General features: G+C 33.3%; 1 protein-coding gene across 1 annotated transcript in view; it reads right to left on the bottom strand.

Annotated features, from left to right (window-relative positions):
* Positions 1–15,087, bottom strand: part of pico (ras-associated and pleckstrin homology domains-containing protein pico) — a 477,116-nt gene that overhangs the window by 19,175 nt on the left and 442,854 nt on the right. Inside the window, 1 exon segment of the mRNA XM_074169549.1 lies at positions 2,117–2,324. Coding sequence (XP_074025650.1) covers positions 2,117–2,324 — 208 coding nt within the window.

The raw sequence follows: 15,087 nt of genomic DNA, 5'->3' as shown, positions 1-15,087 counted from the left end.
CGGAATGATTTCCAGTGCAAGCTAAACAATGAATATTTAGCCAAGAAGACATAATGTAGAGATTTGGGAGTTACGCTGGTTGAAAAACTCACTTTTGAACAACATATGACCAACATTATAAACAGATCATATAGAATACTTGGCTTCATTATTAGGAAATCATTCAAATTCACACATTACTTCACACATTACTAACACTTTGTAATGCATTTGTCCGTAGTATACTGGAATATGGTGCAATAGTATGGTCTCCTTATTATTCCGTTCGTAAAAATGAAGTTGAAAAGGTACAGAAAAAATTCTTAAGATTACAAAAAACATGGTTACTATATTTTTAATCTTGAATGAATGTAAATTCACAACCTTATAATTTAAAAGAAAAATTTCTTTTCTATAAGCTACTGCATAATAAAATGGATACTCCACACTTCTTGTCAAAAATGTATCTGAATTACAGTACATACTTCAATAATAGAAAGAAAGATATATTTGTTTTGCCTTAACCTCGAACCAACCTAGGTTTAAATTCCCCACTATACGTGTTCTCTGGCAAATTGTTTGAGGAATATAGATTTCTTTGTCAAATGTAAAATGCAAAAAAATATTGTAATTGTAACTGAGAGTAAATTTAAATGAAAAAAGGTCCATTTGTCATTTTCAACTGAATGGAGTAATTTTAGTTTTAGTCTTTGCATTATATTGAGAATGGTTATTTAATTAGTTTTTGATATTGTAATCGATTATTGGAACTGCTTGTTCTGTAGATTGCATAATAAATAAAATTAAATAAACTTTAATAAAATAAATTCACTTCAAAATGCTACTGACAAAGATCTTACTAACTAATTATCATAGAGAATGATCCTGCATACACTGAAGAGGAAGTGATGCGTTAAGAAGAAAACGTTGACGTGTTTTTGGATTTTTGTGAAAACTTTCATTCGAAAAAACTGTTTTTCTACTTTACTGGTCAAATCTGTACTATTTAACCCTCTCAAATCGAATATTTTTTGATAAAATTGTCATGAATTCATCTACAAAATAAATATTTACCGGTCAATTTGCTTTTTCTGGTACTGCCAACTCAACTAACAAAGGAAAATTGAACCCAGAATCGAACTATGAGTATACAAGTAGTTTTTTATGAAACACAAATATTCCTGAAGTTCACTTTTGATAGGTTGAAAAAATTACTCACGATTATTTACTATAGAATTTACTTCGATTAACCATCAATTCAACAATACTATGATTCCAAAATAATAGGCACTAAATTCTAAAAAATGACTGACACTTAGTGCCTACTATTATCGAATTGTACTATAGATTTAAGTGATGGTTACATAAAAATCATCCAAAACCAAATTTGAAAAGTACATAGGTACAAAATATTTCGAGACAAAAAACGTGGTATAATGAGGTAGTTAATAACTATATAGAAACATTGAATTCATCTTTGAAAAAAAGTTTTGGCTTTCTACTTCTCCATCTTCAAGAAAATTTCAAAGTTAAATGTCTTCTTCCTATCTTCAGATGTTTCCCTCAGTTTTTGTTTGAAAACGAAGGAGAAGAAAGCACAACGTATTTTTTTTTCGCAAAAAGTGATTGCTCCTCTTTCAATTTGAACCAGATCAATCGATGAACTATTTAAAAATATTCAACCTCTACATGATATGGACAGATAAATCAAAAAATCTGATACATTTGATCCATTCGTTCGATTTAGAGACAGTGATGTCTGGTGATATACTTACAAAAAAAATACCAAGCTTTTTGTCAAAGAAAAAAGTAGTCATTAAATTTTTCAAATCTTCAAGTTGCATATTGAAAAATCGATTCATTATTAGACACTACACATATCAATAATCTATATTAGTACCACCAAATGTTATTTACTGTAGAAATGAACCAGTAAGAGATTTTATCTTTCATTTGCCTGCCAAATTATACATCATGTCTGCGACAAAAAACTCATTTACTATTTTACTAGTAATATAGTATAGTAGTAGTATACGACCATGTAGTGGCTAGATTAGATATTCAGCAGAAAATATTTTCACATATTATTTTGTGACATCTGAAATTGTAATCAAGATACTTTCAAAGGAAACCTCACCTGAATGACGTTTGTTCTCTTTGACCTGTCCGATTTCCCTTTCGCAAACTGTTTCGAGCGCGCAGAGTTCCCCAAGGATCGCATCCAGGTCCACATCTTGAGAATCTTCAAGATTCGCCATCGAAAATCTGTAACTATCTATTCTGGGAGCTGCGATCTCAGAGTTGAGCGGCCTCAAGTGCGCTGTAGAATTGACGGGGTCTAAACCCTGAAACAATACAAGAACTCGTTAATAAGGTTCCTGTTACAGAAGCCTAAATGAATGAAGAGTGAGACATGAACAAATACTGATTGAAATTTTGGACCACTGCGCGAAGCAATGGCTAATAATTCCGTTCATATAAATAAGCTAAAATTCCTCCAATGTCATACATTTAACAATATTAAATTTACCAGAGTTATTCATTCGTGAATGGTTGAAAGTGATACGGATAGTAATTGGAGAATTAGTATAGCAAATATGTATTTCGCAATACATTTCACACCATGGGAACAGTACTCGAATAAAAATAACATGTTTGTAGTAAATGAAAGAAATTTAGATAACTGAATTCACTTGAAAATATCTTGTGTATCAGTTTCTATATATTTTAATTTTTAATCACTGATGAATTTATATGAACAAAAGAGAATTGAACTTTCTATGTTTTTACCACTCTTATTTGTAACTAACGTTACTACAGTTGCATCCTATAAGGACATTTTCAAACTTATACATTAAACTCTTCAACGTATTTAGTTTAATGTATAGGTTTGAAAATGTCCTTATAGGACGAAACTGTAGTAACGTTAGTTACAAATGAAAGTGGTAAAAAACAAAGAAAGTTTCAATTATCTTTTCTTCATAATGATTTCCTACCACGTAGTACATCCATCAACTTGATGAATTTATAATTGTTTCAAATCGACCCATAACAAAAAAATACCTACGTAGATTCCAATTTCTTGATATGCAGATATTCTTGTAGCAAAATCTAAAAAGTATTTGTTTTAGTTCAGTGACGTTATAGACTGCAGAATGGAATACACTTATATCAAGATAAAAATAAGTAAAACTATGCTAAGATATTTCATTGACAGAAAGATTTCAGTGGTTTTTGCAAAACAAGATTTACTATATTCATGTTTTCCAAAAGTTGGAATGAGTGTAATAAGATATTAAAAATTGTCAAAATATTGTCAAAATCTGTTTTTATTGATTGGGTTCCCCTAATAATCGGAGAACTCCTAAATGGTTATTTGAACCTAAAAAATCTATGAATGATTCTATTTAACTTGTTTCGTAGTTGATTATGCAATACCCATTTTGCATATAAAATTATATAAATGGCCAATTCTGATCTTAAAAATATTGACTCTGAATTGAATTTGTTTTCTCAATACCTTCCAATGATATAGTATACTGAAATTCGTATTCGTTTTTCGTACATGAGAAAATATATGATCAAGTATTCGATTGAAATTTCTTTTCAACGCAACACTCAATTGTTTAGTCTAAATATTTAGCACCGGTTGTCAGTCTAATTTGAGTTTTTCGTAGAAGAAACATATAATCGGATTTCTTTTCAATAAAACGATTCCTTGGAGGTGCTAACTAAATTTTGTGTTCGTCAATAATGTACCTTTTACAAACATACGTGAGTCAGCAGCAAATGATTTTCATATTTTCATCAATGTAGATCAAAACTAGCACCGGACTGAAATTGGTTCTTCCGTGAAATTTTTCAGCTATTTTGGCATTGTTCACCAGCGCCATTGGAAAAAGACTGCGTTGTTATCACACTCGTTATTACTATTAGTACTTATCCAAGGACGCCACATTTTAAACAAATAACAAGTAATTATAACTTCACCAATATCGAATTTCAACACTCAAATCGCGATCAGTTCCTGAACTGAACATTGACAACACGACTCTTCTAACCATTCTCACATTCTATTGGTCACCGTAACATGACTTCAAATTTAATTTTATGACTCTTCAGCCAATCATAAAACTCGGTTAGTAAAAATTATCCAATTCGAACCGCCAATTCTTCATTCCACGTGGACTAATTCGTAGCGGCATTATTTCTTTGTATCGGTTTTTTTGGCCTTTGACTTTGCCGATAGCTTTAAGAATTACTATATCGGTTACTTCGACTATACCATCGCAGGGGGAGTTGTCATCACTACTACATAATCAGAATAGCCGAATATTTTTCAATCAAAAGAATTGGATTGGAATATAGCTTGACCATTTCAATGAAAAGTGCTTACAGAATATTAGCAAGCCGCCCCGGCTCCGCATTGGTGCAATGCATATAAACGCGTGCGATCGCTGCTAATCATAAAGTGCTGTAGGGCGAAGCAAGGTCTTCGACGCGCTATTTATAGGTATGCGCAGCCTGCCACCCGGCCGGTACCGCCGAAACCGCTATGTCCCGCATTTCAAATCTGTAATAACTTCGAAAATATCCATTAACATTAATGCCGTGAAGGGCCATGTTGATCTACATTAAACGCACAATGTATTTAAAGTACTTAATTGGGTAAGGATGAATACTATATTGCTTGAAATCGCTTCGTAAATGAGCCATTATTTCTCGAGGATAAAAAATAGTTATTGTGGGCTATCCTTAAGAGATAGACATATACCATCGCGGACTTTTTGTAGACCTTTTTAAGGTGTACAATACTGTAGTATAGTTCTTGATCTATCTCGTAGGGTTCAGCCAGCTCTGCAATGTAAGCTGCAATGTAAGCGACATCACATTAGAAACCTCTAAAGTTATCAGTTTCTCTACTATATTATGCATGTTATATACATCAAAACCTTCCTCTCTAATCACTCTATCTATTGAAAAAACCCGCATTAAAATCCATGGCATAGTTTTGAAGATCTAAGCACAGTAGAATAACACAACCAGAAGGCTCTCTTACCACGTGATCCGTCCGAGTTTCCGGGGACCTTCAATCGCTCTTAGGATGAGATTCTCATCCAACGCGGTCAGTGCTGTAGTATCGAAGAATTTGACGGTACCAGGGACATCGGATTAGTTATAATAACGGTCGGAAATTGATATTGTGTTTATTCGCTGTTGTTATTGTTGTTTTTAGTTTTCGTAGTTTGATACCACAAAATATTCTATAATAACCTCAAATTTCGTTTTTATATGAGCGCACGCCTATGGTGAAAGAAATAAATTGGCTCCACACTTCGTTTTGAGATCACCGAGAAGTTTGTGAATTTATGAATGAAAGTAGTGGGACTGGACTAACTGGTTACTTTTACTATGATCTAAGCAAGCATACACAAGGACATCGAGAAGCGACATTGTTTTATACTATGTAGTGATAGTGAAGAACAGTTTCAACATAAGTATTCTGTTTTTGTAATTACAGAATTTATTGGTTTCATGTATTTATATATTGATAACTAAAGTGTTAAGTTTTACTATACTATAATCTCAAAATAGTGTACCTACACACTATGTGTAGGTACTAAATTCTCAGAAACGAGTTACGCTTTTGTATTATTCTGTCTTTTGCAGTGACGTACGGAAATTATACTAAACAGATGGGGAAAAATTATGAAAAAATATATAGAATCACAACCTTGACAACAATGTTTTCATTTTAATGCAATAATATTTTTGATAATTTAGTGCTGCCTACTATTACGGAATTGTACTATATAAGAATAATTTCTGTGGTGACCAGGCGCCCGACTTTTTTTCTTTTCAAATTGATGCAATTCATCAAACAAAAATGATTTCAATAAATTGATGGATGTAGCCGTTACTACGTGGTAGAAAATCATTATGGAGAAAATTGAAACTTTCCATGTTTTTTACCACTTTTATTCGTAACTAATAACTAACGTTACTGCAATTTTGTCCAATAAGAACATTTTCAAGCTTAACTTGAAAATGTCCTTATAGGACGAAACTTATACATTAAATGTATATGTCCTTATAGGACGAAACTGTAGTAACGTTAGTTACAAATAAAAGTGGTAAAAAACATAGAAAGTTTCAGTCCTCTTCTCTTCAAAAATGATTTTCTTATTTTTCAGAACGTTTTTCTTCTCAAGTTGACAAAAATAATGTTCAGATCAACGTCAAGTAGTGGGTAAAAAGCTGCAAATAGTTAGACGTTTCTGCCAATGCTTTGAATCATCTAGTGATTGTGCTGTATAAGTTAACTTACTTAACCAATATTTCAAGCACTTCTAACACATAGAATAAAACAATTGTTTAAATTGTAGACGAAAAAGTTTAAGAAAAATCACATTGAGCAGTATTTTCACTGTACTTCCAAACACTGATACAAACTTCCTTCATCGAAGTGTCTTTCAACAATGTCTACAGAAAAGACAATTCTATCTACCAGCGTAGCGACGTCCCATTTAACCGAAACATTTTTGTCTCGAGGATTTCCATATCGAATAACAATAACAGAATAATGAACAAAAAATCCGACATATTTCAATAATATCCTGCCACATCCATGTCTCACAGGCGCCTACATAGAATGATGAGAAAAATCAACAAACAATCGATTATCTGTCTGCCTCGCGGTTCAACGTACTTTGCATTGTTGTCGTTTCCATGTGAGTACAAGATTTTACCACCATAAAGATTGTTACCTAATTTTCTCATGCAGTAGCGATACAGAAATGAGATATACAGGGTGTATATCTCATCATCACCTCATCATCTGAAGATCTTGATCTGTCAATGTTCTCTCTCATAAAACAAAATGTAGAGTGTCTCCAGATGCTCCAATAAATTCAATACATCGCCAGACCACTTAGTGACAGGACTATCGTCAAACTTAAACCAGTGCGTTTCGTCTTTAGCCAAGGCGTAATAATGACAAGATTCAACGCCAGAACCACAGTGAACAATGACTACATGAAGATTATAATAGTGGTCTACTAGATTGAAGTGTTCATCTATTTCGACAGTTTGCAAGAGTTTGGTGCTTCCGTCAGAGGTTGAGTCATGTTTGAACAATATTCATTTAAGCGCCTCTCTTCTCAATGAGTGCATCGCAGAACAGAAAAAGAGATCTGCCGTTTCTACAGATCTTACAAAAGGAATTGCTTTCCGGATACCCATATCAAGAACAAATAGATAAGACTGTTCAAACAAAGATATTTTTTCAACAGATTTGATCCGCTCTCTGAATTATTGTTCAGCAAACAAATACGCTTCCAATTATCTACTTTCCATGAAAAGTAGAAAGTTTAGATTTGTCCTTTTTCGAAGATCTTAAAGGGCATTTCTCCCGGAGATTTATTTTATTCTTTCGTCACCATCTGGTGCCACAAGAATGATCTTCAAAGCTGTTCCCTTTCAATGTAACACAAACAAAAAACTGGTTATAAAAATTCCTCTCATTCCTGATAGTGTAGTTTTTTTATTTGAATCAGAAGAGAAATAATTGTAATAATAATATTTCATGGAAAACCTAATACATGTATGTAACGATTTATAGAGAAATAAATAGAAAAACGTAAAATATATTGTCGGTTTGAAATTATTCACAAAACCAGTGCAACATAATAATAAATAGCTATAATATAGATTTTTTCGAATTCTGAAATGAAATCACGTAGTTGATTTGGTTTTTTAATACCCTTCTCTGATAGCTATATTATCAGCTTACCACCTGTTGTGATCTTAAATTACGGTGGTTATTGTGGTTTGATGCCTGTTTCACTACTGCTCGAACCGTACATGTTTATTAAAAGATATTTTTGCTATTTCGACAACTGTTCTTTGTAGAATTATGATGTTACACCTACCTTTTGTTTTCCAAACAAGCTGGTTATTTGAAATATTTGAATATTTCTTTTGTAACTCAAATGTTTTTCATATTGAATGACTGATAGTTTTAGGTAGCTATACCTCAAATAATTGTCGTTAGAGAGTTTTATGTTGTTGTATACTGTGTCTGTTCATTATGAAATATTGTAACGAATAGAAATATGAATTTCTTGCTAAATAGCAGTGGTTAAATAACCATTAAGACAAATCAATGAGACCCAAGTGTCAATGGTTTTCGTCTTTTCTTCAAAGAATAATGAAAATATACAAATTTAACTTTCCGGAGACAACAATACAGGGATAGAGCATCGTTTGTTACGAATGTGTAAGTTTGTGTCAAATGCGAGGGAAAACGAATTTATAGCACAAGTTGTATATGTATGATACGTGTTAAAGTGTTTTGATTTCATACGCTTCTCACAAAATAAAATCACAAATATAAATTAGGGTGTTTCATTTTGAGGCAATATTTTTCTCATAGAAACAAACTGAAGAGTTCAAAATCTAAATACAGGTGGGTGAAGCCTTTCCGATCTTTATCTATTCCTGCGGAGGAACATTTGCCCCCCCTCCCTATATTACATATATATATATATATATATATATATATATATATATATATATATATATATATATATATATATATATATATATATATATATATATATAAATACATTTATGAATTATAAATATTCAGTACCAGTTATTGGATAATTTTTTGTATATCAATAAATCCAAAATTATTGGAGATGAAAATTCATTTTTCAATTCTGTTAGGTGAAAACTGTGGGTCATCGGCTTTAGCTCGAAGGAACATTATTTTGTAGCGAAATTAATGATCTATAACAGCTCTATACTAGTATGTAGGTACTTGCTCTTCCTAAAAATGAAAACTTAATAAATATAGTTTAAAAAGACTAAAAAACACGCTTTTAAAGAAGATCGAACTAAAAAGTTAAAAATATTTTTTTAAATAAGCTTAAAACAATAACGAACGAAAAATACTAGTATTATTGTGAAAAAAGCGACGAGCGCTTGATATATAAAAATATGGCACAAATCGCCCACGCTTTTTTCACAATATTACTAGCATTTTTCGTTCGTTATTGTTTTAAGCTTATTTAAAAAAAACATTTCTAAGTTTTTAGTTCGATGTTCGTGCGTGTTTTTTAGTTTTTTGAAACTATATTTATTTTTCATTTTTTAGTTAAGTATGCTATAAAAGCGTGTTTTATAGTCTTTTTAAACTATATTTATTTTATCTAAACTTTGGGATCAATTAGCTGTAAAATACATGTAAAGTGAGTTCGAATTATATCAAGGAGGTTACTTACAGCGCCATCTGCCCGCGAATCAAGCAATAATGTCGATAATTCTGTCAAATACAGATCCCGAGCATTCAAACCGGTATAAATATGAAATGAAAAGGAGTGTTACACACAAATAAACAAACATACATACATACAGGTGAAGCTAATAAAAGCGTATTAATAATAAAAAAAACCTAGTTGATACCCGAAAAAAATGTTTGATACGTTATATAAAAAAAAAGAATTTTTGAATGAGTACGCAATCTAGTTCATTCAGAATTTTTTCCAACAGGCATTTTATTTTTTTCTATTCATTATCAGATTTTCAGGTAGGAAATAAGAAAAAAAAGTCACATGAAAATGAAACACCTTAATCACGGAAGTGGAGGAATTGCTACGTTAAATTGACAAATTCCAAATTTTTGTTTTATGGGTTCACAATACTTTTTGAGAAATTTTCAATTAGGCCTACGTATTTTTCTCCACAGATCTGGAATTTGAATTTTTTTCAACAGTTTCGACTTTTCAATGGTCGTATATCTGAAAGTAGATCGGAGCGCAAGCTTCGTGATCAGCGGCGAAAATACGTATGTCCAATCAAAAATTTTTGACAAAACTAGACAGACCCACAAAAAAGACGCTTATCGGCGTTCTCGATGTCAACAAATAAAACTGGAAATAAACGATCAAATATATATCTTTGCCATAACATAATGAATGATGGTTGCTATTAATCATCATACCGCTGAGCAATCTTCTCAGAATCCTTGACCTGGTGCGACGAGGTAGGTGACCCAGTTCATTAACCGTTTATCAAAAAACGTAATATTAAACCAGATCATTATGAAATCAACATACATAGGCGTGCTTGTTGTAAACATATGCTTCATACGAGATTCTCGATAGCCTGTCAAATACATTTGATATGGATTTTCATCAAGTATTTGTCGTGTCCAACCAAATAATTTTATTTTACATTATTATAACATTGTTTTTTAGTCACTTATGAGCCACAAAAATTTGCATTCGCAAGATAATTTTCAACAACTTCTTCTTTAGTTTTAAAAGTCCACTTTTAGATTTTACACTGCTAAAAATCAAATTTATGTTTGTTTTACTGTTGTTTTTGCTTCCGTTTTTAATATTCACCAACGTGACATAATCAATATGAATGAAAACATGCGACGTATGTCTCAAGAGAGGTGCTGATTCTGTCAAAAAGATATTCAATCGAATCATAGAGAAATCACTTAAGTACCCTCTGTGTGTAGCGATGGGAACATGATCTTGGAATCAAAGCAAAAGAAAAGGTTAGTGCAAACCTTTATAAAGTTAGATGAAGAAGAATAAAGACCATCAATATCACAGTGTCCTTAGATCATATATCGGGAGTTACAGTTGTTACAATTCCCAACTTCCTTAGAAATCTTGGACTAAATAGTGCTAAACTTAACCTTTAGCTACTTTCTCTCCCTTCAACAAATCTTCGACAAAAGGTATGTCATTCCACTAACTGCTCAAGATTTGTGGATAAGGATTACTAGTCATGCAAAAAACTGCTAGGGACCAACTTATCCCAGAAATACCTTCTAAAATATCAGAAGCCCATCGAGCTAACATTTTTTATAGTTCTCCAAAGAGATCGGTAAATAACCGGAACATTAAGGAATATTATCATGAATGCATGAAAATACTCACAAAGCAGTCAAACGTTTTTGACAACATGGACTTCTCAAGATACATTCTGGTTGTATAGCTTGCATGTTTCTGTTTCACATAAACGACCTCATCTTCACAAATAACAGTACAAACTTCATCCTATCTGGTTGTCCAAGACTTCGCCATCGATCACCCAAGTCAGATCGTGAGTAACAACCTTGGTAATCAAATAATCGTACCATGAATGTTCTGGATATAGTTCATGTTCTTATGACGCCAACTTCATTAGTAAAACGCACGTCAAGAAATGTGTTGCATTTCTGTTATTATACGCCAGAGGTGCCAATTCTACTTTTGAATTATGACATAACTGACAGTTATGACATATCGATGAAGATCTGGCAAAGACTACATAATGTAGAGCAACCAATATTGTACAAATCGACGCTACTGAAATGATCAATGAAGAAAACGATAAAATTTTGCCTGCTGTGAATATTTTTGTTATTATTTTACTGTGATTTATTATTATTTATGATTTTGCGACTTTCATTACTCTATTGACAGTTATTTCTTTCCCAGCAAATTCTTAGGATCTGAGTATAGATAGAGAATAGTCACCAAAATAGATAGATCCCTTTCAATATATTCTGATAAATTATATACATACAGGATTAATGAAAATTGGCAATATAAATTGACAAAATAAATCAATTGTCAATTTGCGAAGTTGCCGTAGCTTCTATAAGGAAGGTCTGTGAACCTTATCCTCTAGCCTAAAAAGAGTTTTAAGTTTATTTAAATGAAAAGTTGAAGACATGAAAAATCTGTGAATGATGAAAGGAAAAGTGAAAATGAAACTTTCCTCCAAATATTCATAATCAAAGCCGGAATAATATCAATTATGAGATATATCTCACTACAGTTTGGCTGAGTATGTTGTTTGCTGGGCTCTTCTACAAGAGGTGCCAGAAAACCAAATGCTCTTTCTTACGGACACGATGTTTATTTATCATTCTCTATACCAGAGTAAAACAGTCAGCGCTTTAACAATGGTTATCTTTGTAAAGAAATACACACAATATATGTCGATGGGTCTAAGAATGTTTTTAACCATTATTTAATAAGCTGTATTATGTCAACTTTACCCACCCCGCATCCTGCCACCTACGCCACTGTACCACTGTACATCGAATCATCGAAAATACGCCCAAGACAAAATTACCTTGTTTCCAAACTTCCAACCCTTGAACATTATCTTTCTCCGAGCGCCAACGTGATCTACTTCACAACGGCCTGGTAATGGAAAAAATGGAAGATCCCAACGACGGACGGACTTTCCAATAACCCGTAATAGTTCGTATCCATGATGACAAATAGAAATCCACTAAAGCCTCAGCACCAATGTCATTTCCGAAACGAGTTCGCATCAGAAATCGTATATCCGCATTGTGAAAACGAACCGAGAAATGGAAAATGGAAATGGGACAAACCGGCAAAACGGCGTGGACGGAAAACGACTGCGGATTCTTCCGCGTATGACGTCACACTGCCTGGGATCCTCCACAACCGCCTTTCAAATCGGTTCGGGTAGGTTCGTCGTAGGTCGGAAGCAGAGGGTGTAAAAAATGAAGTTGTGCTGGAACTGTTTCGGCTCTTCGGGGTTAATGATATGTTAGGCGTGTTGATTATGTTTTTGATGGAAAAAGAGTCTGGATGTTCATTAATTTTACGGCGACAAGCTGACTTAGGATATGGATTTTGATGAAGATTGATCGAAGAAAAACATGGACATAATTAATTTTAGTTGTTAAGCTGAAATAGGGTGTCCTAAAAAGTGGACGTCCAAACAAAAGACGGAATGAGAACACACAAATACTCATAATGGATAGCACAGGCAACTCCAATTGGAGAAAAATACTGGACAGAAATGATTTAGGTACTTGTGAATTCATTTACTACTTCATTTCATTAAAAAGAAAATATTTACATCATAAGAATGGCTCAGTAAATAGCCATGTGCGTTAAGGCGTCTCCACACTAAGTCGATTTGCGTCAGTCGCCAAAGTTGGACGTAACGTCCGTATCGGTAGAGATCCCGTTGTGTTTTGTCAAGTGTGAAATGAAAAATGGTTTTCAAGTTAAACTATGATGAACTAGTCCGTAATCACTCGTTTTGAAAGAATGTTAACAGATAATTTTATTAAACTAGTTCAGCAAGACACAATGAGTGACACATACACACATGTTGACCAAAAGAGGTGTGGTGTTATTTGGTATACTCATGGTATGAAAGCTTTTATCGACTTGATGTGGCCGTTGTATCAAATTAATACCTACATTTGTTGATTTTGTCAAATCTAAGCTAAATAAGGGAGCAAGCTTTCGAGAACAATACAATTTTTCCAAGCGTTTAGCATCGTCGTATAGTTCTCCCCATTTTCCTCAGAAAACGACATGAAGAATTCGTCACCTTCAATGTTGGCTTCTAGTTTTTATCAGCTGCCCATAGTGATATGCCCACACTAATTCAATAGGGATCAAAACGGGATGATGAGGAGGCAATCTCACTACTTAATTATCCATGATTTTCTATTATCCTATCGATTTCATATAAGTACTTTTAAATGGTGGTTTGCAGATTTTTATCATAGAATACATTCGGCTTTGAGGATACCATTGTGCATTGCGTCGTCTTGACCACTCCTTAATTTTTTTTTCAGGGAGCTTGGAAATTAACATTCCTTGCAACTTTATGTAATTATTGTACTGCCAAACATGCCCCAAACTAATTGACTATTATAAGAAAACAAGTATAGCTGAGGCACCAGTCAATCTAATGATGATACTGATGACCATCAAACATGTCTCAACCTCTGACGGAAGCACCAAACTCTTACAAGGGTTCGAAATAGATGAACACTTCAATCTAGCAGACCACTGTTATAATCTTCACTCAGTCATTGTTCACTGTAGTTCTGGCGTTGAATCTGGTCATTATTACGCATTGGTCAAAGACAAAACGAACTGGTATAAGTTTGACGATAGTCGTGTCACGAAGTGTTCTGGCGATGTTTTGAATTTATTGGAACCTCTGGAGACACCCTACATGTTGTTTTATAAAATAGAGCAAATTGGCAGATCAAGATCTTCAGATGATGTGGTGCTGCAGGTTTTCCTGCAGCTGAAAAAGCAAATGCGCCACTGGAATCAATGAAGTCGCCACGGAGCACCAATTAATTTTTGTTGTTTCATAATTTCATGATTTGTATTACTTTCTTCTTTAATATATATATTTAATTCTCAGATGATGCAGTGATCAAGAAACAATCTAGATCATGTCACTGACAATCCGAACTACTGTGAATATGAAATTGATCCTGCGTCAAATGTAAAGATGTTTCTTTTTTCAGTTATTGAGTACACATTGTGAAATAGCAAAATAGGGAGTTCCCCCTATAACCCATTTTTGTTGTCATCAGCAAGAATGTTGTGTTTCATTTTCATCAATTCCATTAATGTCAATATATCTGAAACACCGCCGTAGATCATTTGTATAAATGAGCTTCCATTGGTAGAATAAAACTCTTTGCTGATATTATTCAATTAACATTCTCATATATCCCCAAAACTAATCTAAAAAATATTTCTTGTGGCAGCAGAGTTCCTTAAGTTGATCCATTATTGGCAATGTTTCCCAAATGGACCCATTTGCAAAGGCAGGGGAATACGGGAATAGGTGAACTTAATCCACACCACTACGAGGAGAAATGAGTCGACTCTTTATTTCTATTTTATACTTCGCCTCGTGTCATAGCTCTCAACCTTTGCTTTCTATAATAAAGTGCAAAGTTATTTCATCCGAGATTTTACAGACGTTTTATCACCTACCAAGCACAACATATTTTGGAATGTACTCTTGGTATTTCCGTATTTTCGGAACGCAGTCTAAACAAAAAGTCGAACTGGTTTACTGTGTTTATTGACCTTTCGTAATATTTACCAAAGGATTGCACATGCCCCATTCTGGATTGTGGCTGAATAATATCGATTAAGTTATCTGAGAGTCGCACGCAGTACAAATGTTTATTTACTCTCATCTGATGGAGATATAGCTTGTTCCAGTTTCGGTAGCAGCATCGAGAGAATTCGTTAAACATACGTTCATGTTAGAAGAACATGATAC

Source organism: Leptinotarsa decemlineata, unplaced genomic scaffold (assembly GCF_025532065.1).
Source record: "Leptinotarsa decemlineata unplaced genomic scaffold, Ldec_3_MD MMD2_P_RNA_scaffold_5, whole genome shotgun sequence".
Taxonomy (NCBI): Eukaryota; Metazoa; Arthropoda; class Insecta; order Coleoptera; family Chrysomelidae; genus Leptinotarsa; species Leptinotarsa decemlineata.
Note: the sequence above shows the minus strand (reverse complement) of the source record. Positions and strands in the feature narration are given on the sequence as shown.